Consider the following 25,841-nt stretch of genomic DNA (forward strand, 5'->3'; position numbering starts at 1 on the left):
GATAGAATTATAATCAACAACCCAATTTTTGAGAGTTTTGTTTCAAAGATGATTTTGATCACTGGATAGTACAGCCAAATAGTTTGAAGTTTAATATATAATTATTAATATTGATTTTAACATCTCTTTTTCAGCACTTAAAGACCAACTTTGAAGATGTACTTTCTGATGAGAACATTAAATGGTTAAAGGAAAAGAGAAATGTTATATCAGTGGACGCTTTATAAAAGCATGAGTGATATTGGCTGTGTTTGAATTTTAGAGAAATAAAAAGTGTAAGGACAGGATTTTTGCGAAACTTAAATCAGTCAAAGTGTAAAGACATGATAAGACATGAACTAGATATCAGTAAAAGTTTTAAAATAATCTATCTGAGGTACTCTATATATACCAGTAAAATCATGATATGAGTTCTGTGAAAAGATACACCAGATTATGTCTGTGGAGTGTGTTTTATCAGAAAAAAGATGTTGTGAAAACAAAATTGTTGTGTACTTATTGGTCAGTCAGTAATAGTGTTTAAACGTGATTTTTGCAGAACTATATTGATCAGGAAAAGATACAGGAATGAATTTATGTGATAATGACAACAGAAACTAATACTAAACTTTACAGTTTCTTTATTTTATATAAATTGTGCATAACAATAGGATTGTAAAACGCTAGTTAATACTGGTATGGTAATTAAATAAGGAAATTAAATAAGGTAATAAAGGCATCTAAAACACAGTTATACAAGAGTATTTATCACATTAAGCACATTTTTCACAGTATTTGATTCTACAGTAGCATACCAACAATAAAATAAACTGTCCACAAACCATGCAAACTTAAAGTTCAAATATTGTATTTGAATATCACATAAGTTACTAGTCCAAGTGGGAATACAATAACTTTCAGACAGTTCTTGAAGAGAAAATAAATGATTGGAAATGTTGAATTTACTATTGGTTTTACATAGTTTAAGCTATCAGAACTGTATTTATATTATTAATTGTATACAACTTGAGCTCATGAGCTGTTCTAATAAGTTCACAGTGAAGATTGTGAATTCAAATAAACTATTCTACAGTGCCAATAGTAGGAATCTAAGTTCAAGAAATGTTTCTATAGTGTGAACACTTAAGTCTAAAAGTTCATGAACTATATATATGGTACAACTTGTCAGAATAAATGTTTAGTTTCTATGTAATATCTACCACCAAAATCTAAATTCAGTTATTGGTTTTACAGAATGCACAGTCAAAATCTTAGTTCTTTAACTGTTTTAAGCTAGTACAGTCAAATCAAAGTACAATAATTGAATCTAAATACATCTACATTGTTCATAGAAAAAGATTTGAACTTGAAATGGAATTAAAGCTCAAGCACTATTCAGTATAATCAAAGTCTCAAAGTTTGTATCACCCTAAATTAGCAAAATTTATATTTCCTGATTTGGCGCCATATGACATGCACTGTGTTGGTGGCCATAAAACCGACCAAACCAAAGTCTTTTACATTTAGTTAACAAGTATGTATGACTAGCAAATATTAACTACACACAGGTACAGGTTATAGGTATGGAATAAAAGCAGTTTAAATACATTAAATACACTAAACAACATAGATTGATGCATAGTTTTAAAATAATACTGTTATAACATACATTGTACTGTTGCATTTGAAATGCCGTATGAATTAGCACTGTATAAAGTATATGTTTACATCAATATCAATACAAAGCACATAATATAGTTGATCTTTGATCTTACTACACACCAAATATAGTAATTCTAACAAGAAAACAAAACATAAGGAGGAATTAAACCAAAGCTATTAAAATATACAGAAAAGCTTCATAAAAACAGTGATAACAATTGCTGAGCAATACATATTTCATTCTCTATGTCACTTGTGGGGAAAAAGCCAGATAATAAAGCAAAAACACATTATTTTTATTTTGAAAACTTTGGTGCAAAACTGGAAGGCAGTGTTTCACTAAAAAGAACTATTCAAATGTTAAATGTAGGTCATGTTCCTACAAAAAGATGTTTCATTGATAAAAGAGCTGAACAAATTCTGATCATGATTTTTTTGAGAATTTATTTCTCTTGTAATATAATCTATAGAAATCATTTTTTGGATATTTTTTCTAATCTATATTAATTAATATTTATTAGTAGATTTATTGCACTATCCCAAGATATAAATGCAACAAGTTCTGAGACAGCAGCTGTTGTTTTCTACCTGAAATGTACAATAATGAATATGAGCCGCGTCACAACAAAAGCAACATAGTGCGTTTGCGACCAGCATGGATACAGACCAGCCTGCGCATCCGCGCAGTCTGATCAGGATCCATGCTGTCCGCTATCAGTTTCTTTACTTGTAATAGAGTTGGTAAGCGAACAGCATGGATCCTGATCAGACTGCGCGGATGCGCAGGCTGGTCTGGATCCATGCTGGTCGCAAACGCACTATGTTGCTTTTGTCGTGATGCGGCTCATATTATTATACATAATGTACCAATTCACATTTGAATGACACATTTGTATTATTCCAAGTTATTTTGACTAGTCAATATTATTATGAGTTATTGATATTTTATAAGAGTTACTTCAATTTTCAAATGTTTTACTTTCAAATATATATGATGGTGTATTATAAACCTGTTCAAAGAGACATTTGTCTTGTTTTTTCATTCTTGCATTAACAAATAAAAAGCGGATTACCCCATAAATTTGTCGCTTTAAGAGCATGTGGTATTCGATTATAGGTAAAGGTCTTTTCTTTGTAGATTTTCATCCGTTGTCACAAAATCTATTACAGCTTTCTTCAGCAAAGTCAAATCTATAAACCTTGCTTTGTTTATACATATATATCTGATTCAAATTCATATCTAGCAGAAAATGTTACAATAATCAACCTCACAATTATTATTTGTTTCAACTTATTTTCCATTAAGTAGCAATGTATTCACTGTCTCAATATATCAGACAGTACTGATGTTCTTTAATGATGTTTAAAGTTATAAACCTTGCTACGTTCGTTCATTTAGTTTTGAAAGACGGGTTTTGTTTCGGCGACCATTCGATCAAGGAAATAAACAAATCGCTTTATACTTACAGAGTGCAGTGTGTTTTACAGACATGATATTAATACTGTATATAATTTTAGAACAAATATCTGTTAAGGTTAGAAAACTATATTTGCACATTTACCTATTTGAGTTTCTATTTATTTAGATAATGTTCAGTTCTCTGTCCGGGCTTCGCACTTGATGTTTCAGTTGATGTACTCTCACGTTCCACTGTAGGGAAGAAATAACAGATATGAGCCGCGTCATGACAAAACCAACATAATGGGTTTGCGACCAGCATGGATCCAGACCAGCCTGCGCATCCGCGCAGTCTGATCAGGATCCATGCTGTTCGCTTAAAAACCCTATAACAAGTAGAGAAACTGATAGCAAACAGCATGGATTCTGTTCAGACTGCGCGGATGCGCAGGCTGGTCTGGATCCATGCTGGTCGCAAACGCCCTATGTTGGTTTTGTCATGACGCGGCTCATATGTTCATTTCTAAATGCACATTTGTACGTGAATAGTATAGTTCAGTTGAAACATTACAGAAATATTATTTTTCTGTAAGAAACCTTGCTTATGGTCTCGTGAAGTGTTGTATTTATTTTGACTATTCACCCATAAGGTAATCATATGATGCCAGTAACGTATGATGCCAGTAACGACATTCCAGGAGTCTTATGATGTAATACTAGTATAAATTTTATTTTCTGTTGGGAAGTATTAGTATTTCTTGTATAACAAAGTATGTAATATGTTTATAATAAATTGAATCTTATTTTCAAATAAAATAAAGAAGTATTTACATCTAGATCCTCTTGACGCTGGCATAGCACTTCTACTACGACCATCTTGAGGGCCTGGATACCTGTAACAGTAATATATACATTTAACTATAGAAAATTGTGCTGGTGATAAAGATACGACTGTTGTTTTTTGGTTAGTTTTTTCTATAAATTCTGACTTACAGTAATGGTTTACAGCAGGAGATGTTTAAGTTGTGATCGTTAAGTTGTAAGCGGTGACACAGTGTTGATCAGTATGGTAATGTACTTAAAGATGTTACAATTCTATATGATTATATGTACTTTTTTCATCAAATGCATGTACTATATAATCCTGTTAATGTAAATTGTTTATATTACTATACAAAAAGGACCTGATCAGACACTCTTGATGTTGTATAACCCATACTCTATTGCAAGTTTTTTTACATATGCATTTTTATAATGCAAGTTATTGTACAGTTATAATTATCACACATTTGCGATGTGCTCGATGTTTAAACTTACCAGGCGTTCTGAAATCTGTGGCCGTGTCTGTCCTCTACTTGTTGACGAAATTGTCCCAGCTGTAAAACAAACGTGTCAGTTGAAAAACCACTTCTAAACCCTGACTGAAACTGCCTGATCATGACTCGAACCCATGACTTTCAGAAGACCAACTGAGCTATCCGGCCGGCTACACATTTTCTCTTTAATAATGAAACAGTTCTAAACCTAAACCTTTTTCCCCACTATATTGATTCATGTACTTGAATTTCTGATGTTTACAGAGCATAGTGAATTAAACTCATGGTTATTTGCAGTAACAGGATGAGAAAAACTTTCAGCTTGACCAGAACTCAAACCTGTGACCCACAGAATAATGTACCGCGGCTGTAGCGATTGAGCTATCTGGTCGCTTACACATTTTCTCCCCTAAATAGTGAACAGTTCTAAACCGTGACAGATATTTAGATTTTTAAATTAACAGATAATTAATTCTTAATTAATAAATAAGAAAAAAAAACCTTACATACTCATAGTCTTAATTAAAATAACAATTTATATAATTATTATTGTATAATTATTTTTACTAAAAAGGGCTAAGACAGTTATTGGTTGTGCCATTATTTATAACAGGTCAATTTGAAAGAGAATATAACTGTGCTATTAAATACATGTACAAAATCTTTGATAAGAAATTTTATGAAGGCTGATTTGTATTTTACATCAAGGGCACCGGGCAAAAACATGAAAATGCAACAAACGAACCTCTTTGTGGTAGATTGTATTTTCATGTTTTCATCTGGCGCCCGGTTACTTTTTGTACTTTGTTGGTTTTCATGTGGCACAAATCACCCACTATAAAATTTAGTGTACAAATTTATTCAAGGACAAGTATCAATCTACTCTATGAAAAGTCTGTTGTCGGGTTGACTCAGGAGACCTGGAGATTGAGACCGGTGTCCCTCCATTAGAAATAGATAAGGCAGAAGCTGTCCTTTTCAAACTATGCACATGTTAGAAAAAATTAGAATAACTATTCAGAACATGATTTTTTGAGGCTTTATCAATTATATTGCTTGATCCAAGTTTCAGGACATTTTCAATCAATACATGTATTATCATTTATAACTTTAAATGAAAGTCTCATCTCTTTAATAATAATGACATAACTGCAACTCTTTAAATTCAGAAATATTATAAGTCTCATCATACCAATATACTAAGATATAAATGTATGCACATAACATTAATAATTCCAAGTTTCTATTAAATAAATATGAAATATTGGGTATATAAAGCCAGTAAAAGTATATATATATCAATATTCACTCATCAGGGCCTCTATGCTTTTGATGACCTTACAACTGGTAAATTTTATAAAACAAAAATTGTAATCAATACCTAAGATAGACAGAAAAGAACAAATAATTTAGTAAACATGAGTTACTTCCCCTTGAAATAAAGAAAACATGAAAACCCAAAAGAACACCCTAAACATCAAAATTAATAAATGTTGCAGGCTCATTTTAATTATGCCATGCAAATTAATGGTAAAGTATTCATAAAAAAGTAGATGGCCATGTGACAGCAGTAATTGCAGAAAATCGGATAGCTGTCAACATCCGGATACTGGTACACTTTGTAAAAACAACCATTCTGTTCAACAGATAAACGTAATATGGATAAAATCAATAGGATAATCGTTTACAACAGTCCATTACCTATCCTAATACTCATTTGCAGGTGAACTTTCTTCTTGTAGGAAAGTTTTGAAAATATATAAATGAATGAGCATCAATGTAGACCACAACGATATTCGAAATCCGGGTTTTAGTATTGTCAATAAAACAAAGGGACAAGCTGTTAATCTGAGCCTGCAATTTCGTGAAAATAATATCACAATGCACATGCTTTTTATATAAAGTTATTAAATACAAATATAACAAAATATTTGTTTACTTGATTTTTACGAATCAAAATAAATATAATTAACACAACATGAAATTAACTGCTAATAATAACAGCTCCTTCCATAGGCCAAAATAAAAAGTATTCCATAAAAGACGACGCCGCTCACCGGCGTCGCCAAAAAAGGCTTTATTTAGATAATTATGTACAATGAAGAGTCAAGCGCCGTAACTCTACGCATGCGCAACGTTCAATACAGCCTTACTGAAGAAATTTTGGCGGCATTATTTGAACATTTAAATATACAGTTATTGTGTCTAATAGTTGTTTGGTCCAATGAAAAGAATTCCATACATGTGTAATAGAAACATATGTGGCTAGTTTATACTGACGGCGCGTTTGTAGACGCACTTTACATTAAATAACAAATACTTTTGTTAGAATTCCATACTACCTATTCAAACAACTTGCAATTTTACAATCCACCTACCGTTTATAAAACAAATTTCAATGCCGTTGTCGCAATTAAATCACGATCTTGATTAAATATCAACGTGAGGCCATTATGTAATACAATGTATTAATAAACTCCTTATGTCAATACAATCTGGCTTAAAAGTCTTTTACACGCAAGAAAACTGTTAACATGTTTACATGCATTAAGAAACTTAAGTTAAATTCCGCCGTATCAAAACTTTTCAAGACTGAAATTCGAATTATGTTTGCTTTGCAATTTCATATACATGTGATATTTTGGTAATGTCATCTATAAAAATTATTCAAATGCAATATTGTATTTATTCAACGATGTCTAATCTGCGATACAAAAAAGATAGGAAAAAAATTCAAAAAATGAAAATATTTTTATTGACACTGGCATGCAGTCAAATTCAAATGCTATCAAGTGATGTGTTGTACATTTTCGCAAAGCAAAAAAGCTGCAATAATTTTGAGAAAGACTTTTTCACCATGATTTGTCTGGCTGTGTTTGCAGGAGTCCAGTCCTGGTTATTTGGTACACACCAGCCAATTTCGCCGACTTTACTGGTTCTCGGGCGGTGAAATGGCGTGCTCGGAGCTGGTCGCCACAAGTAGTCCGTCTCACTAGTTCCTTCCTCTGACATAGTGCCAATACCAACATACCTATGCTCAGGCTCGACCGTGACTCGGTGATCGCAGTTGCCATCTGGACCTGAAATTATACATGGCAGTTTTCAGACATTGAAACATTATACCATTGCACACTTTAAAAATGCTGTATAGTCATCGTCGAGTCCTTTAATATTTTTAAAAATGCCTCTTCACATTTAATGATGCAATATCAGTCGGGACTGCGACTAAGCTGAATTGTGCCTAGCAACAATCGAATGAGAGTTGTAAAAATGTAGCCGAGAGAACACGACAAGAAAAAACACGTCATACCAACATTCTTGCAATTATTTTGTGGCCAGTCATACGAGATGGTCCTCGGCGAAGAGCTGATAAATGAGGAACCAAACCTCGTTGGCGATGAGAATGAAACTGAATGCAGACGGTATATCTGCTTGCTGGTGCTGCTATGGTCGTAGAAGTTACGACCAATGGCGACAGATAAGAGAGTTTCAGATGAATAGAAAATGAGTGTGTGGAAGAAAGGATAGCTCTCGTAGAGAAACAAGTATGTATTTCACGAGAGAGGCTCATTTAACAGAGAACAAACGGGATGTAAAATTCTTCAAGGACTTCGTTAGAACGTCCGATAAAAAAAGTTAAAGATTTGAGTCATAAGCTCATAAGTAAGCAATTAATAACAGACAGTTTTTGATCACTGCACTAGTTTCTGATCATTGACTAGAATTTGCCGACCTCTATCACGAGTGACCATTCAAGTTTCAAACAAAAGATGAGTTGAAGGAGATGGTCCAGATTTTACCTGTGAAATTGAACTCCAATTTTATTGCTTTGGCAGGACGATGGCAAACATGAAATTCAAATGTTGCAACTCTGTCGAAACCTTTCAGTCTGTATAGCAACTACCAATTAACTTCATGGTAACTATCGCGAACCGTTTGAGACGTGCCAAATGATTTTGTAAATATTTTGAGATTTTTTTGTTTTGTTTTGTTTTGGGTTTTACGTCACATCGACACAGTAGAGGTCATATTGCGATGTTCCAGCTTTACTGGTGGAGAAATAATCCAAAGTCCCTGTCGGGATTCGAACCCACAGCGGTGAGGGGCAAGTGGTATATTTTGAGATAGATACTTCTTTAAAAATTCAAGATTTAATGAGACCCATCCGTGCTATTTTGAAATAGTGCCCGAAAATCTTCTTCAAACAGTCGCAGCCCGGTGAGATAAGGGCTTATAAGCCATTTTGAAAACCACTTGTTTTGTTTTGATAAAGAAAACTTTCCAAAATGTTTTGTTCAGTCCGGTATAACAGATAATTTGTAGGGAACGAAAAATAAGGGTAGAAAACTGGTTATAGTCGGTAGTTTTGTCAATTGACAGTAAACCAGCTTATTACATTATTCCTTTTAATATAATTAAGTGACTCTGATTTGTATAAAAAAGCTATGCCCCTTTTCGAAATCTTACCTGAAAATACATCACGGAATGTTTCGTATTCATAACACACTTCCATATTTTGGTATACTTTAACACCTCAAGGAAAAATCACAAATGACGGGGGAAAGAACTTTGAAACAAAAAGCAAGTATCTAAATGACAAGTTTTTGGCAAAATTTGGACAAGTCTTCTTATCATACTTGTTTTCTTATCTTTTTTTAGTTTTATTTTGATTTTTAAGGCATCATATTGTGAGATGAATAAACGAAGATAAAATCACAGACTGAAGTTTGATAAAAAATCAAAAACTAAATACACAGATTCATATCTGCCATTTAAATAGTCTTGTTGATTCACAAAGAAGTTTTATATCGGGTTTAAACCATTTAGGAATTAATCAGCTAGCAAATGGCGTTTGTGCAGACCTGTATTGTACTATATCAGTGTTTTTATCACTTGTTTGAAAGGGGTACTCTACATTTGGAGGGCAATACACTAGATTTGTAATCAATAGAATTACACTTGAATAAAAAGATTATAACGATCGATGGCATATAAAGAATTATCTGCCTTTTAAAGTTCTTATTGATTGTGAATGGATTATATATATTACATTTACGGTGACAGTTTTCTTTTCAGTCAGAATTACCTCACCCATATTACATGTATGAAATGGATTCACACGAAAGTAGCAAGTGTAGTGATAGAAACAACGTTAATCATTTAAAATTAACAGATATGTAACAAATGCCGTCCTGCCTTGAATCAATATGTCTGCTTTTCATTATAAATAAATATTTGAGTAAGTTGATTTATATCTCGATAAAATGGACGACGACTACAACATTGCCGTTCAAGTTTCGTATCCTCGTGAGTTTTGTACATAATGGTTGGCCATAAAATGCAATAACCCAAACTGAGTTTCTTGTGCTTGGTCGTGTCCATAATGCCCCCCCCCCCCCCCCCAAAAAAAAAAAAAAAAACAAAAACAAAACAAAACAACAAATAAAATCACACACACAAAGAAGAAAAAAATTAAACCCGTTTTATCAAAGTAACAAGTGAGTTCGTGGACGTATAAATGGATCTAGATCTAGCTCCTCAATTTATTATGTTGAATGGAAATATCAATAATTCTATATCCATGTAAATCTAGAAATCCACATTAATTTTGTGATTTCTTAAACGTTTTGGCACTGCGTTCAAACAACAAAGCCATTTAAATGTATGAAAATCTCAAATTTTAAGTAATTTCGATAAAAAGTAGCTTACATGAGCTATACGTTTAAATATTTAAATATGAATCATAAACTTTTTAGCCCCAACAGTCTTGTATTGATATACATAAATCAGAAATGTGCCTCGATATTAATTTGGAAAGAATATTCTTTTTTTTTTCAAATTCAAATGACGTCTAGAAAATTACATGTACTGTACTTCAACGATAAATGAAGATCCACTTCAACATTATTTTTATTAGCATGTTTGAATTGAGATATAAATAATGATAGTTTTGCTTGCATTATAGTGTCTCTAGATGTCTCTATCTATTATCTTGCATGTCAAACCCCTCGCGGGGACTGGGATGGGTTTAGAGCAGCTGCCATTTAGCACAACAGACTGCAGCCTAAAATAATGCACAGTGTTTACATTTGTTAAATGTTTTTTTGTTTTGTTTTTTAAATTACAGTATATTCCTGCGCGTTTTAACTCGAACCGTGCATGATTATACAAAAATGTTGATCTACTCAGAATCATATCAATTTTCTGAGTGAACTGTAGAATGATAAAAAAAATAATAATACGTACGGATACTGTATGATAAAAATAAAGTATGCAACCTGTCTTCCAAGCTTAGCAGACATCTGCGGATGTTTCTAAATTCAAAATTTCATCATTTACGTGTTTAAATGTTGAATTCTGCTTAAGCCGGTGCTAGGGGTGTGCAGGGTAATTTGCACTTTCCAGGAGCAGGCTGAATCAAACCGAGCCTGCTACATTTTCAATTTTCTTTACTGGTCGGGGACCATCAACCGGACACTTTTTGAACATTTTTCCATAAAGATTTCATAATTTCAAACCTAGAGACCTGAACATTTGACACAGTACAGCTAGGTTCTTCTCCTAACTAACACACTAGTTTGACTATTTCTCGTCAAGGAGGGTATCAAAATTACCTAAATTGTCTACACTTCAGTACCACGTGTCAAGACAGATATGTACATGGTGATATTTAATTCATTTAAATGCTTGGGTGTTTTAAATTTTTATTTTTAACATGATTAACAATATTTCAGCAGCAAATGCTGACATTTTGGATATTCTATTGTTTACTCTGCAAATGATTAATAGCTGGTATATGAGGTCAGGTATTGCACTCTTAACGCCCAAATTTTCAACATCAACATTCTTGAAGTAGACATTAAAATATTACCGTAGAAATAAATTTAATTACTTAATTAAAGAAGAAACATGCATTTATTGTTGTTAAAAAAGTGACTGATAGATCGACAACCAATGAACAAAGGAAAAAAATAAATTAAGCATTTTTGGGGCCGTCCGGGTTGGAGGTTGTCCGGTTTTGGTGGTCCCAACCAGTAGGGATTCTGTTTTCTCTATTTTAGAAGCTTCGACTATTCCAGTATACAATGTATAGTCTATACAGTACAGTATGTATATATATATATGGATCAATTGGCATTTAAAAAAAACAACATAGTCCTACACATGTAGCCTAGATAGACATTAAATAGAATCTACATAGGTTCTAGCGTTGTTTTTTTCTGTTTTGTTCTAGATCATTTATTATTTAAACAATTTATCATCATTCGTGAATGCACCATGCATCTTTAAATGCAATGCACAGTCGATCGTTGGAGTAGCATATAGATCTATATATTTATTTCATGCTTTCCAGTGTTTTATTACAATATATCAGATGATTATATTCTGATAAACCACTAGTGAAATTTATAAAACATAATTTTCACTGTAGCCGGAGTCGGACTATATCTGAATGCGAATGAAAAGAAAATCATAACCAAATGGTATAACAGGCAGAAATGAATGCCGTCATATGTAAATATGCTTATTTAGGAAAAGAAAGTCAATGTCATCATACATCATATTAAAAATCTAACAAAATTAGAGAAATTAAACAGAACTATATTTCAAAACTTATGATGTGACGTCATGATATAATAACGTCACAAAGGAAAATGCGCGACGTTACGCGGCAAAATCAGTAAAATAATACTTAAAATCACTTAAAAAGCATAAAATAAAAAGAAAATTTATTTGTTTTACATATAAGATTGAAATATAAATTTAAATGCATTTAAATGCAATGCAGTCGATCGTTTGAGTAGCATATATAGATCTACATATATGTCTATTCATTTGTTTTAGATTATAAATCTTAATAAATATCTAGATCTAGCCTGTGTCCTCCCAATTTTAAGAATAACAGATATATTTTTATTATTACAGTACCTGTATACAAAACTCTTCCTTTCCATGGTTCATCAGTCCACAGAATATTTGTTGGGTGGCATGGTTCCTGCGATATTCCGATGTAACCTATTCCTAGTTGAGCATTCGTGTCATAATTAGTTCCCATTGTTTATTTCAATTAACAAAAGTCTCGATATTTCGTGTAATTTAATCTTTAACGCTTCATTGAATGTAGTTTCAGTTTAATTGTCACACCGAGATTATAGTAACGTGACGCCAACTGAGTTGCTAAGCGCTTAATACCCGGCTTACTCAATGCGCTTACCAAATATAAGAAATTAAGCAAGGAACCATACCGGAAGACAAACTGAAAACGAGGTTGTGTTGGGAAGGTAAACAGTTTTTTCATTTCAGTATTTTTATAAGCTATTTTGTGTTTATAAATGAAAACGAACATCAAATTAATGTCATTGCAAATGGAATTATAAGGTGTGTTATTTTTGTATTGTTTTAGCAGACGTAGGTAGATCATATGATAGTTTTGGTGTATTAATCAGTTGTGTATGATGTGGGTGGGGTGATGATTGTTACAATAATGGCCATGACATGGTCTAGCAAGAGCTCTGGTATTGATTTATAATTCATATGATTCGTGAAGGAAGAGTGATGTAGGTGCACAGGTAGGACATCAGCCTCTTTAAGTCTTAATCTGTTAGTACTAATCACATTTTATAAAGAACTCTCTTTCGACAATAATGCATGTGATAAGTCACTTTAAATGGCTTAATAACTGGTTATAACACCCAGATAACCGTCAAATATCAAGACTCCTGCAAGTTCGAGCAACAACTGAGCGATCACTGTTTTCACCTACCCACATTTTGATACTTAGTTTATTGTCTGGCTTAAAAAAATAAAGCCATGTTTCATCCCCTGTTACAATGGTAATATAACGAATCTTTTTCACACCTTTATTAAAACTGTCTATGGAACCTTCTTTCCATTTCATATTTCATTCGTAAATTACATAAATTAATGCTAAAAATTATACTAAAAACAGCTTTTATTGAATAAAAACACATGAAAACGAACATAATTATTTAATTTATTACCAAAATTACAAAACTCATTGTTAACAAAGACAATTAAAGTGACAAAAACTAGTAGACTCACCCTGTTTAAGCTGTGCATGCTGGTGTATTTAAATCTTCTAAATTGGCTCAAATTGTAGAAATATTGTCAGAAAATAACAGGAATATGTCGGCGTCAATAAAATATTTCTACAACAATCCTAAGATGATTGGCTTGTTTAAATTAAAGGTGTGACAAATGTTTGATGTGTTCCTTAATCAATAATTGTTAATTCATTTTCGTAATGAACACATAAATTTATTTGCAATACCCATTTTTAACTCAACTATTCGCAGAATAATCAAGCTAATGCAGTCACCCATTTGTCGACGTCGGCGTCCCTGTGGTTAAGTTTTTGCGTGTAAGCTGGTATCTCCATAACTACTGAAGGGAATGGATTGAAACTTCACACACTTGTTTTCTGTGATTATCCAAGATGATTGGTACAAGTCCCATAACTCTGATTTGCTTTTTTACATAATTATGCCCCTTTTTCGACTTAGAAATTCTTGGTTAAGTTTTTGCGTGTAAGCTGGTATCTCCATAACTACTGAAGGGAATGGATTGAAACTTCACACACTTGTTCTCTGGGATTATCCAAGATGATTGGCACAAGTCCCATAACTCTGATTTGCTTTTTTACATAATTATGCCCCTTTTTCAACTTAGAAATTCTTGGTTAAGTTTTTGCTTGTAAGCTGGTATCTCCATAACTACTGAAGGGAATGGATTGAATCTTCACACTCTTGTTGTCTGTAATTATCTTAGATGATTGGCACAAGTCCAATAACTCTGATTTGCTTTTTTACATAATTATGCTCCTTTTTCGACTTAGAAATTCTTGGTTAAGTTTTTGCGTGTAAGCTGGTATCTCCATAACTACTGAAGGGAATGGATAATAGGATTGAAACTTCACACACTTGTTTTCTGTGATTATCTTAGATGATTGGCACAAGTTCCATAACTCTGATTTTCTTTTTTGCATAATTATGCCCCTTTTTCGACTAGAAATTCTAGGTAAATTTTTGCTTGTAAGCTGGTATCTCCATAACTACTGTAGGGTTTGTACCTTTTCGGACAATTTTATGTATTCATATAGGTAAGCATTATTATACTCAATGAAACACCCTTTTGACAACTTTTCGAATAGTCAAGCGTTACTCTCCTCCGACAGTTCTTGTTAATATTTGACATTATATATATCGATAAAAATATTAATTGTCATATATCATAGTGCATATCCAGTAACGCAGGAATGTGTCGTATAGCAATAGAAGGAAGCTAGTAAAATAAAATTTAGCTTCTTTTAACGAGATAACTGCCGTTGCTTCAGTGCATCATGAAATTCACGAATTCGGCGTTGCCTCGTAAAAATGGCATAAATTACGTCTTATCTGCTAAATTAAGTGTAATATGACAGGAATAGATTGGGAAATGTCTAAGATACACCGAATATAAAAACATAATTAAAAGATTGTATTGTTAACAAAATGCTTCAAATTGAAAATATGCGCTGGGGGCCATAACTTCATATTACTTATATATTAACATTATTATTGTCCTTGTCAAATTATTTTTTTTTTTTTTAAATGTTGATATAATTGAACTAGGACTAGTCAAAATAAGAAAATTATTGTACTGTGGCGAATAGTTATTGTACTGTGGCGAATCGTTATTTGACTGTGGCGAATCGTGATTGTGGCGAATCGTTACTAATTCGTTACAATGTCTCTCAGGCATCTAGGGTCTCAATCTTTGAACCTAGTCAGTAAGACCAAGGCTTTTTCAACCCGGTCCCTTGTCTGGTCAGATGTTAGCAAATGCTGGATCCAAGTGCAAACTTTCCTTAACTTTAACTTTTCTTTCAGGATGGAAAACACATATGACGCACTAAGGCCCTATATATCACTTATCTTCTCCATGGTATATCTTGCATCTTCATCAACTATAGATTTGACGATGCTGATTTCTTTTTCAGAAGAAGTGGAAATCGGCCACCCAGGGTGGGGATCATCCTTAACATTAGTTTTACCATCTTTTAACATTGACACCCACCTGGCAATTGTAGTTTTGTACAATATGGATCGAAGGGCATTTTCTCCATAGACTAATATATAGTTTTTTTTTATTTCTAAAGGGTATTTATGGAATAACCCATGAATTTTGCAATAAACTCTTTGCTCTTCTCTCAAATCACAATGCAACTCAGCCATGTTTACAACCAGTATACAAAACCACATGCATTTAAATGACCTGCTAAAAGTGTATTGCACATGCAAATGGTGCGAAAATAGACTGTTGGTTAAAAAGTCAATCTTTCCAACAGTATTTTATACATGTACTTTCATGTGCAAATCATGCTTAAATTGCATTGTTGCCACTAAAATATGCCCCTCATATCTTTTCCCTTATTTAGGATGAAAATGATTTAAAGACTATGTGTTTATGTGTTGTGTCTCAATTATTTATAAGATTGAGGCGCAGTATTTTTATTGCTGGAATGATTTGTTAGTTTTAAATTTACATAATTTATGTTGTCTTAACTTAAGATGTTTACAATTTTTTCTGACTCTATTTCAGATCTTGAAACTTAGTGAACAAAATTTTTCAAAATGGATACAGCATACCTTAAACAATGCCTTGGTGACTCATTGTCACGGTGCTTAGCAGAGGTGTCAGAGAAGAGACCTAGAGATCCAGTGGAATATATTGCCCAGTGGCTTTACAAACATGTTGAGAACCAAAACTACATTGCTCAGGTAATTTTATACTGTATTTATTTCCTTGGTATTAGTATTTGCATGGGTTTCATTATGTTAGAAAGTTTGGTCAGTAGAAGGTATATAAATACATTCCAGAAAGATGAGTGAAAGAAATAACTGAAATTAGCTGGTTAACCCAAACTGTAACTTATTAGTATGTCCTTATGCCAATTGTGCAAGATTTGTTTTATTCATTTTGTTATAAGATTGAAAATATATTCACTCATTGTGTAATTTGAAAAAATTGAAGTATATTATTTTGTTAATAATATATGCAATGTTGATTCTGCTGTAAAGATTAAATGATATGTATTTGAAATATTAAATCCCATTTCTTTAATGAACAGAAAAAAGAAGAGGCTGCTGAATTGGAAAGACAGAGACAGAACCAAGAGAAAGAGGAACGATTGAGGGAGAAAAGAAGAGAAGAGGTTAGAAAAATTGCTGAGATGGAGGCAGAAAAAAAGAAGGTAGTATCTTATGAGTAATTTCCAAATTGGTGTTGATATACAGGCTCTATTATGAGTTGTCACATCTCATTATAGAAAACAATAGGCAAGCTAGTGTGGCATCAGACTTTTAAACTAAAATAAATGTTGTTGTAAATGAACTTAATTTCTGTCACTGAATTTAATGTGAAATAATTTCAGGGGTGCACCTTCAAAGGTAACGAGAAAAAGCTTGGTTATGATTATCTCCCTTAGGCTAGTACAATGTTAGTGATACAAGTTGCTGAGAATATAGCCTGAATGAGATAAATATGACCTGAGGTGCTATATTCTCCTTTATATCCAGTCAGCAACTTATATAACATATTTATAATAATGCAAATTGTTACTGACAACAAGTTCATTAGAAAACACAGCATTTTTAGACTGTTTTAAAAGAAGCTCCCGAAATGTCAACATAAATAAAACTTACAATGGCTACCCAAACACTGTGCAATAAAAATTGTTTTAAATACAAAGTCATCATTGCTGTGTAATGTTTAACTATTTTTTCAAAGTAATGACATTTGAAGAGAGAAATATGCTATAGTGGTGGTATGGCCCAGTGGTTAAAGTGTGGGACTAGTAATCTAATGATTGCTAGGTGCATGGGTTCAAACCCTGTCGGGGGGCCAGCTGTTGTTTCCTTGAGCAAGAAACTTAACATTCATTGCTCAGTACTGGTTGGTTCCAGTGAAAGTGTGTCTATAAGCTTATAGCTTCTTACACAATCAAACTAAAATAAATTCTGTATAAACCAAATATGCTATAAAGAATAAAATGCAATAATAAATTTTTATGCACACATAGGGTAGCGTCTATGATGTAGAAATACATTATTATTTGTGTGCGCTTTAAGTTTCCTTGGTATCTATGGCATTGTATACATACGGGTTATTGAATGAATGTAGATTTAATACTAAATTTATTGAACAAGTTGAATGAAACCATATTATGCGAGCCTTTGGCAAGCATAATATTGTTTTATTGAACAAGTTTAATAAATTTAGTATTGAATCTACACAAATATAATATTCTATTTATCACATATCCAAAATAAGAATGGTTTACAGTTAAAAATAAGAGTACTTTTTTCATTGAGGGTCTATAGTGTAATGCTTAATTTAGCACACTTTTACACAATGTTTGTATATAACGCAATTGATGTCACCTCAAAGTGTTATTCCACTAAATTAGTGTTTTTTATTAAACGGCTTTATTACACTACTGCGCCAAGGTTTATGCAATAAAATGTGTTAAAATTTATTTGCATTGTTAAAATGATCATTGTAGCTTTTTTGGTGATGATTTTATGTAGTTAGATTAAAGATATTTATCTAAGCTCAGTTTTGAATGAGTGTTTATTAAAATCATCTCCACAAGACAGTACTAATTAGCACTGATGACCAAAATAAGGTAAACATGGTTGAGTGACAGATATATTACAACCCGTGATCCAAATATTTCATTGAAAATGTTGTAATAAATGTACACAGTTCAAGTTGTTATGACATTTCAGCAAGAGGAAGAGCGTGCTAAGAAGGAGACAACATCACCAACTAAACTTCCTGTAGTAATTGAAGCCCAGGAACCATCTGAGGAAGCTAAAGCTGAAGCTAAAGCCGAGAGCCAGGAATCAGCTGAAACAAAGGTAGACAACTTGTAGTAGATTTATTTAAGGCTTTTGTGTAGAATTTATTTCTGAAATAATTGTGATGTTTTATTTTATTTCCCATCTAAGCAAATAAAATTTCTTTGGGAGACATTCAGCTAACTAAAACGATTTCTTTGTTTTGAATTGTATCATTTGCTTGCAACATGACTGAATATAAGTTTGAGAACAAAATATTAATATTTCTCACTAATCGTGTATGAAGATTTGTCTGAACGTTAAAACCATGCCTTTTTTAAACGCCATTAAAGAAATTTCTTAAAGCTTTATAGATGTACAGTATAACATGTATAATATTTTACAGGATTAGTAACAAGTGAGTATTTTGCACAATTTGAATTTTTATATAAAGGTTTATGGAATGTTTTATAATGTTTATTTATATCACACACAAACTTTATTTAGGCAATTTGTGAACATTTTTGAGTCTGAACAGGTCTCTAGGCAGTTTGACTGACCTTAAATCTGTTAGATTCTCAATTTTCACTACATTTTTAATATATTTATCTTGAAATTAAGAATATTAGTAGTCAGTACTATTTTATTTGGCTAATTTTTAGTCATAAGTGATGTCAGAGTGCCGCTGACACACCTGTCATTGGAAATGTTTTAAGTTTTAACATAACTTGTTTATGATATATAAATTTAAAGGTGTTGAAATATATATCACCTGTCTGGTCTAAAAATATGCAAAAAAAATGATTGGCTTCTCTTTGTTAGAATACAGTAATGATGACTATATATTACTCAAATACATGTTGAACATTTCTTTTGATACATTTTTCATATTAAACATGAAATAGAAGTAGAAATATTGTGTAAAACTAAGTCATATGAACATTGTACATATACATGTTCATGAAATAGAACATGCTTGAATGAAAGTTTTGTGTGTTTATTTTGTTATCCAGTTTTAAGTTTTGTTAAGTTAGTTAATGAGAGATAGCATATGGGATTGAACATAATTTTTCGACTTTTTCAAAGTTTCAGCATGCATGCACTATTTACTTATGATATTGCATTTTACGGAATTATTACTCAAACCCGTATCTACAAATATATTTAATCACTATAGACTACTGTATATAGATCTAATCTTTAAAGGCATGTCTTTTATTTTAAATTTTCATTGCAGCAAAATACCTTCTATTGAAATTTTACTTATTTTGAATGAGTTATGTAAATAAAATGATGCACTATTTTCTGAAGAATAACTATTTTTGATGCATCAAGGGTTAAATGAAACACTGCTAAGATACAGTTATAGTAAAGGTCAGGAAATGACTGGTGCATGCAATGCTTGATTTAAAAATGAACTCTTACAGTGTTGGCTGATTATCTTCCTTGCATGAAAAAATCCAATGCCCTTTTCAGGATTTGAACCCAGAATGGTGAGGGGCACCAGTATAGAACATTGCCAGTGTACACATTTGTGCAGTCTGACCAGACTCTATACTGTTTGCTGGTTAACTTAAAATTTTAAATATTGAAATCATTTAAACTAAAAAAAAAGACTGTTTCAAATTAAAAAAAAACAACAGGATAAGTTGATTTATATAAATACAGTCACTGTGGGGTGAAGGTCGATAACTGTCACTTTTTATTTTGCTTAGATTTTGGTGTTTGTAAAGTTTCAATTTCTTAAAGTTTTAGTTAGTGTTTAAATTCTTTGTGCTATAGTCATTTGGTTCACAAGGTTGTCAAAAGATGGTGTTGCTTGTGACAGAGACTTTTATTACAGAGAGATAAGAAGCTCTAAATATAGAACATTTTCAATGCCTGACCCACAGTCCTTTGCGCGAGATTCACTTTAAAGTGTATAACGTAGTAGCTTCCTCTCCATAATTTAAATATGAGCCGCGTCATGACAAAACCAACATAATGGGTTTGCGACCAGCATGGATCCAGACCAGCCTGCACATCCGCGCAGTCTGATCAGGATCCATGCTGTTCGCTATCAGTTTCTCTACTTGTAATAAGGTTGGTAAGCGAACAGCATGGATGCACAGGCTGGTCTGGATCCATGCTGGTCACAAACCCATTATGTTGGTTTTGTCATGGCACGGCTCATATAGCTCTGTGCTTGTGACTAATTTGATTTATTTTTGAAAGATGTTTATGAATTTATTGTTTATGGATAGTTTTGAAATAAATGAATGTCAATGAATATCTGAGTCTAAAATGTTAAGCATACATGTATTTGTATTACAGTCCTTTCTAGGTAGCTCAGTGACATAGTATTTGTTGTAACACATATATGTACCTTGTAATTTGGTTTATAATATAATGGTATTGGGCTAGACATGGTATTGAAAGGCAAACAAACACAAATCCTTAGGAATCTTTTTAAATTTAAATAACATTTTCTGATGGATTTAAATTATAATTTCCAGGAGGAGGACAAAGGAGAGCAACCAGAAGGGGAGACAACTGCTCCAGCAGAAGATAAAACTGAAGAACCTAAAGAAGAAAATGAACAAAAAACAGAAGATGAACCCAAAGCGGAAGAAGAGGCTAAAACTGAAGAAGCAAAAACTGAAGAAGAAAAGCCTGCAGAAGAAAAGCCTGCTGAAGAAGAGGCAACATAATCTCCCCTTGTGTTTATTTCAACTTTGTTCTCTTATCATACATCCATTTATCAATTACATGTATAATACATTTAATTTGTATGTAATTCTTCATTTTGTTAATGTGTTAATTTTAAACAAGAAAGCAATTTTGTTTCACAGGGAATTCTGATACTTTTTTTTAAGTTAAAATGAAAATATAGAAAATAAACAACTTTGATCAGTTCTTAGTCTAGAGCTAGCAATTTTGTATGGTGTGATTATCTAGAATGAGAAATTCTTTTTCTTTTTTTTGGACTTTTTTATAACAAAAATGATATGAGTGAATAAATGCTATCTGTGAAAACAAAATTAGGAAAGATATGTGCATTTAATATTTGAATATTTCTATATATAATTGTCTTTAAAAATAAATATCTCAGAGATGCAATGTACAATTGTACTTGCATAAAGCCAGTTTGACAATCATTGTATTTTTTTGTAACATTATATTTCTTAAGATCAAAAGAAGTCAAGAATCAAAAATATAGTGCAATTTATTTTATCAGTAGTAGTTCCTAGAATTCTGTTTTGTAGATAAAATTATAGAAAAATAAGATGTTAATATCTGTGTGGCCATACTTTGATTGCTTTAACATTTTGGGTGCTTTCTTAATATTGTAAGTTTTGAGTCATGTATAATTCTTGCCATGAATTTACACACAATTAGACTAGTTTTCATTAATTATCAGTCCAGGATTAGTACTTGTATCAGCATTATTATTGTCTAGTTACTGATATACTTCAGTACTACTAAGTACTACTGGGCCTTGTTTTATTTAGCGTTTTTTTGTCAATGTAATTTTAATTGAATACTAGTCAATAGTACTGAAATGATATCATTCTGTTCGTATAAATGAAATTGACTTTTTATAAACATTCCTAATTTTCATATAATATTCTTATCAATATCAGCATTTAAATGACCCAACAGAAAACAAAAGGAAAATTCTAAGTTCTTATTTCTATCATAAGTTCATTATAGTTAGAATGATGTTGTATTAATTACATAAAATGTTGTGATAAAGCATTGTCCAGAAGTTTATTTCTTTTATTTGAAGTTACTTTAACTGTATGTGACAAAAATTAAATCATACTGTAGTTAAAAATTGTCCTGTTTATATAACTGTTAATTATAATTGTTAAATATCTGTGATTGAATCTAGAATTTACATGATCTACATATGTTTTTAGTCAGTGTTTGAATAAATGTAAATTATTCTTAAGCTTTGTTAATTTTTACATTCATGGAAATAGTAAGTCGCTTGTTGTTCAGTTATTCAATGAGACAGTTGTTTTACAACTGAGATATTGTTATCAAACTGGTGGTGGTGGTGGTATTGGTAGTTTCACTCAGGATCACGGCAGTAAGCCACATTTACCAGAGCACAGTTCAGTCACCGCATCGTTCCTGGACAGACTTTCAGGCAGTTTACCAGTACTAGTTGCCTTCACTGCAAGGACCTGAAACTTCTGTACATGTCAAAGCAGAGGCACAGTGCGAATGTCTATAGAATGGGTCTCATGATAAATCACAACGAAAATGACCTGCACTGTCCGGGAACTGAACCGGGGTCGCCCGATTCCCAGTCCATTGTTACTTAACTTGGTGTATAGCAAACCTATGTAGTGACCTTCCTATTGAACCTTTTATCAAGGTTAAAGTAACTAAAACTAGAATAATGTAATCGGGATGATAATTAGTTAGGAATTTGTCATTGTCATGAAACTTGGTGTAAAGGAAGCTTATGTGGAGATCTCCCTTGTGATTTCTTGTGGACCCCCAAGGTTCAAGTCATCGTAACAGAAAAAAACGACAGAAAATGGTTTCCGGATGATAACTAAGAGTTAGAAATGAGATGTTGAAATCAAACTTGGTATAGAGCAAGCTCATATGGAGTCAGCAATGCATATTGATACCCTTTGGTCAAGCTATGTTACTGTTACTTAAAATCAAAGCACTGAATGTACTGATGGGGAGGCTATGAGAGAATGTTTCAGACTTATAGTTTCTTTTTTTTTGCTTAAAATACGCTACCAAAATAAAAAGATATGCACATTGCGCTATTTATCCTTACTGTTGTGTTCAACCATTCATATATACGGTTAATGTGGTTGACTATTCATTTTGTTAATATTCCAGAACATTTAATTGAGGTCTACATTCGGACTGTTAATCATGCAAATTTTGAAAAACCTAAACTGTCAATAATAAATGACATACCAGCAAGTATGACGACTGTTCATTATCAAGATAACAATAAAATTTTACAACTGACGGTTCCTTATCAAAATATTCTAGGACTGTTCATCATAAATACTTTATGTCATTTTAATATTATTGAATGATAATAACAACTGCAAGTGATGCAACATTTTTATTGAACATAAAATATTATACACGTTTGATGTACCATAATTGAGATCAATAAGATACCTGTTTGTGATGATATTAATATTCATGCTCTACGGACAGAAGGTTGTCTTCTCCAGAAGCAAATCTCGAATAAAATCACGTTTCAGAAAATTAATCCCATTTCATTACTGACGGCGTCGGATAATATTAAAGCTAAATATTTTTGAAAAAATACATCTCTGCAAAGCTTATTCAAAACTGAATCAACCTAAGTGAAAATTGATCAGGAAGTTATATCTTCTTTTTTTACCGCCAACACTCAACCAACTTATGGTAGTTAATCGATAGATTCTACGTGTATTTTTAAACCTCACTAGCTTGAAATATATGCTGCGGAAAAATCTGTTGTCAACAGGGTGTGCGGTTATTACGTAGGGTTTTCCCTGTCGACCATTTCCCGCAAATAGATGAGAACATCGAAGCCGTCAGTGCTATGAATGGTGTATAAATGGCGTGTTTTTGGAAGTTTTTGTTGAAACTTCTCCAAAATACCTCCAGAGGCGTGCAACGTCGCGGAGAAGGCAAACGGAAGGTCAATGTCAAGTCATCATAAGTACCAGAGGTGATTGGTTGACCTGTCGTGACTTACTCTGGAGGTTTGGCGCTAATAGATGCCGTTTTTGTTGTCGTCAGTCAGAAAGTTGATGCCTTGAGGGTATTGTCGTCTCCTTTACCACAAAAGAACGAAGAATGGGCTTCCAGGAAGAATCTGCTTGAAAAAGACGGTTGATGCTAATAAACGGACATAAGGTTTTTTCCGGGGCCGATTTTAAAAAAACTTAAAAACCAAAAACAACTTTTTTTTAAAAACAAAACAACAACAATTTTTCGGTTGGAATTTTTTTTTGGGGGTTAAAAAGAAAAGAAAAACCTCTTAAGGGCGCCCATTTTAGAACACAACCATAAAAGTTTTTTTTTTTTTTTTTTTTTCAAAATAAACAAATTTAAACACTTTAGCGGGGGGCGCAAAAATGTTTTTTAAAATTTAAAATTTTTGTAAGATAGTTTAATTTACCCCGAGCCGACCGGGGAAAATTTTTTAAATTTTCGGTTTTTTTTTTTTTGTTTTTTTTTTTTTTTTGTTTAAATTAAAAATTCCTTTTTCTTTTAAAAATTTTTTTTACCCAAAAATTGATTGAAAATTTAATTTAATTAAAACCCTGGACTATAAAATTTTTATGTATGGCCCCAGAATTTAAAAAACTTTTTTAAATTTCAAAAAATACGGGGTCCTTTATTTTTGCGTCCTTTTTCCTTGGGAAAAAATTTTATTTTTTTAAAAAAATATTTGCCCACAATTTTTTGTCCCAAATTTAAGCTTTTAAAATTCCCGATTTTTTTGTTTTCGGGAAAAAACTGTTTATTTGTGTTTTTTAATCAATTGAATATAAAAATATTTAATGGGGTCACCCCCCGGAAACGCTACTAGTACTTTTGGGCATTTTTTTTACCACAAATATTTAAATTTTTTTATTTTGGGGTTTAAAATTAGCAAGTTTAAACAACCGTAGTATTTAATTTCCCGAAACCCGTTCCCAATTTTAAAAAAAAAATTTTTTAATATTAAACTTTTACTACAAAAATTCCCAAACAAAAGAAAAATTTTTAAATTTTTTCCTATACAAAAAAAAAGATAGAAGGTTTGGGATTGTCAATTGCCAAAAATACTTTTTTGTTAAAAAATTTTATTTTAAGGAATTTTTAAAGATGAAAATAATTTGCTTTTTTTTTTTTTTGGGTAAGTAAAAAATTTAAAATTTTGGGGGAATTTTTTTGGGGGTCCTTTCGGGGTTTTTTTTAAATAGTTTTTTTGGTTTAATTTTTTTTAAAGAAAAAATAATTTTTCAAAACATAGTTTACCAACAGGGAATTTTTTTGTTAAATGTATGCAAAAAATTTACTAAAAAGTTTTATTTTAGGGGGGTTTTTTGACCCTTTTTCCCCGAAAGGGGCCCCCGGGGGGTCCCAAATTTAAATTTTTTTTTCCCTTTTTTTACACCAACATGATCCATTTCTGAAAACGGGAAGGAAATTTTTTGTCTTTAAAAAAATTAAGGACTATTAAAAATTTATAAAAAAAAAGAACATCCATATTGAAAAACGGGGTTCCCAAAGTTCAGTTTAAGACCCGTCATAAACAGTTGGTCGCTGCGTGTAATTTTTGGGAAAAAAATTTATCAAAAAAAAATAAAAAATATTTTGCCCACTGAATTAAAAAACATTTTTCCCAAAAAATTTTATTTAGGGTTTTTTTTTAAAAAAATTGATAAAATTAATTTTTAAGGGGTTTTTTTACCAGAAAATTTTTTATACAAAAAGTAAATATTCCTAAAAAATGATTTTCCCGGGGGGAGTAGACGTACGGAGGGAGGAATTTAAAAAAAAAAAATAAATTTTTTTTTTAAAGAAATTTTCTTTCCCAAATTTCAGATAAAATTAAAAAAAAGAAAATATTTTTATATTTTAATGTCGATGAGTATGATCCCCTTTGAAAAAATTAAAAAGGTTTCTTTTTTTTTC

General features: G+C 31.9%; 3 protein-coding genes across 5 annotated transcripts in view; 2 read left to right on the plus strand and 1 right to left on the minus strand.

The window, feature by feature from the left end:
• The window catches only part of LOC132735152 (uncharacterized), a 31,724-nt gene extending 31,253 nt beyond the window's left edge, over positions 1–471 (plus strand). The window contains exon 30 of the mRNA XM_060722069.1: positions 135–471. Within this exon, the coding sequence (XP_060578052.1) occupies positions 135–227 (93 nt within the window). The 3' untranslated portion in view covers positions 228–471. The remainder of the gene's footprint in view (positions 1–134) is intronic.
• A 132-nt stretch (positions 472–603) lies between these two features.
• LOC132735154 (protein SPMIP2-like) lies at positions 604–12,433 on the minus strand. The gene is made up of 6 exons (XM_060722073.1): positions 12,286–12,433; positions 7,213–7,436; positions 4,358–4,416; positions 3,872–3,933; positions 3,204–3,292; positions 604–2,229 (listed from the first exon to the last, which is right to left on the minus strand). Exons 1-5 carry the CDS (start codon positions 12,410–12,412, stop codon positions 3,216–3,218), a joined length of 549 nt encoding a protein of 182 aa, XP_060578056.1. The 5' UTR covers positions 12,413–12,433; the 3' UTR covers positions 604–2,229; positions 3,204–3,215.
• A 67-nt stretch (positions 12,434–12,500) lies between these two features.
• Positions 12,501–22,126, plus strand: LOC132735153 (DPY30 domain-containing protein 1-like). Of its 3 annotated transcripts, none has more exons than XM_060722070.1 (5): positions 12,501–12,638; positions 15,958–16,136; positions 16,487–16,609; positions 18,147–18,278; positions 20,693–22,126. In XM_060722070.1, the coding sequence occupies exons 2-5, from the start codon at positions 15,990–15,992 to the stop codon at positions 20,885–20,887; spliced, it is 597 nt and encodes a 198-aa protein (XP_060578053.1). In that variant the 5' UTR covers positions 12,501–12,638; positions 15,958–15,989; the 3' UTR covers positions 20,888–22,126. The 3 variants fall into 3 exon arrangements, with proteins under 3 accessions (XP_060578053.1, XP_060578054.1, XP_060578055.1); XM_060722071.1 differs by having other exon boundaries at positions 12,619–12,735; XM_060722072.1 differs by lacking the exon at positions 12,501–12,638 and adding an exon at positions 12,806–12,926.
• The last annotated feature ends 3,715 nt before the right edge of the window (positions 22,127–25,841 follow it).

The sequence above is a fragment of the Ruditapes philippinarum genome, unplaced genomic scaffold (assembly GCF_026571515.1).
Source record: "Ruditapes philippinarum isolate M1 unplaced genomic scaffold, ASM2657151v2 ctg555_1_1_1_1, whole genome shotgun sequence".
Lineage (NCBI taxonomy): Eukaryota > Metazoa > Mollusca > Bivalvia > Venerida > Veneridae > Ruditapes > Ruditapes philippinarum.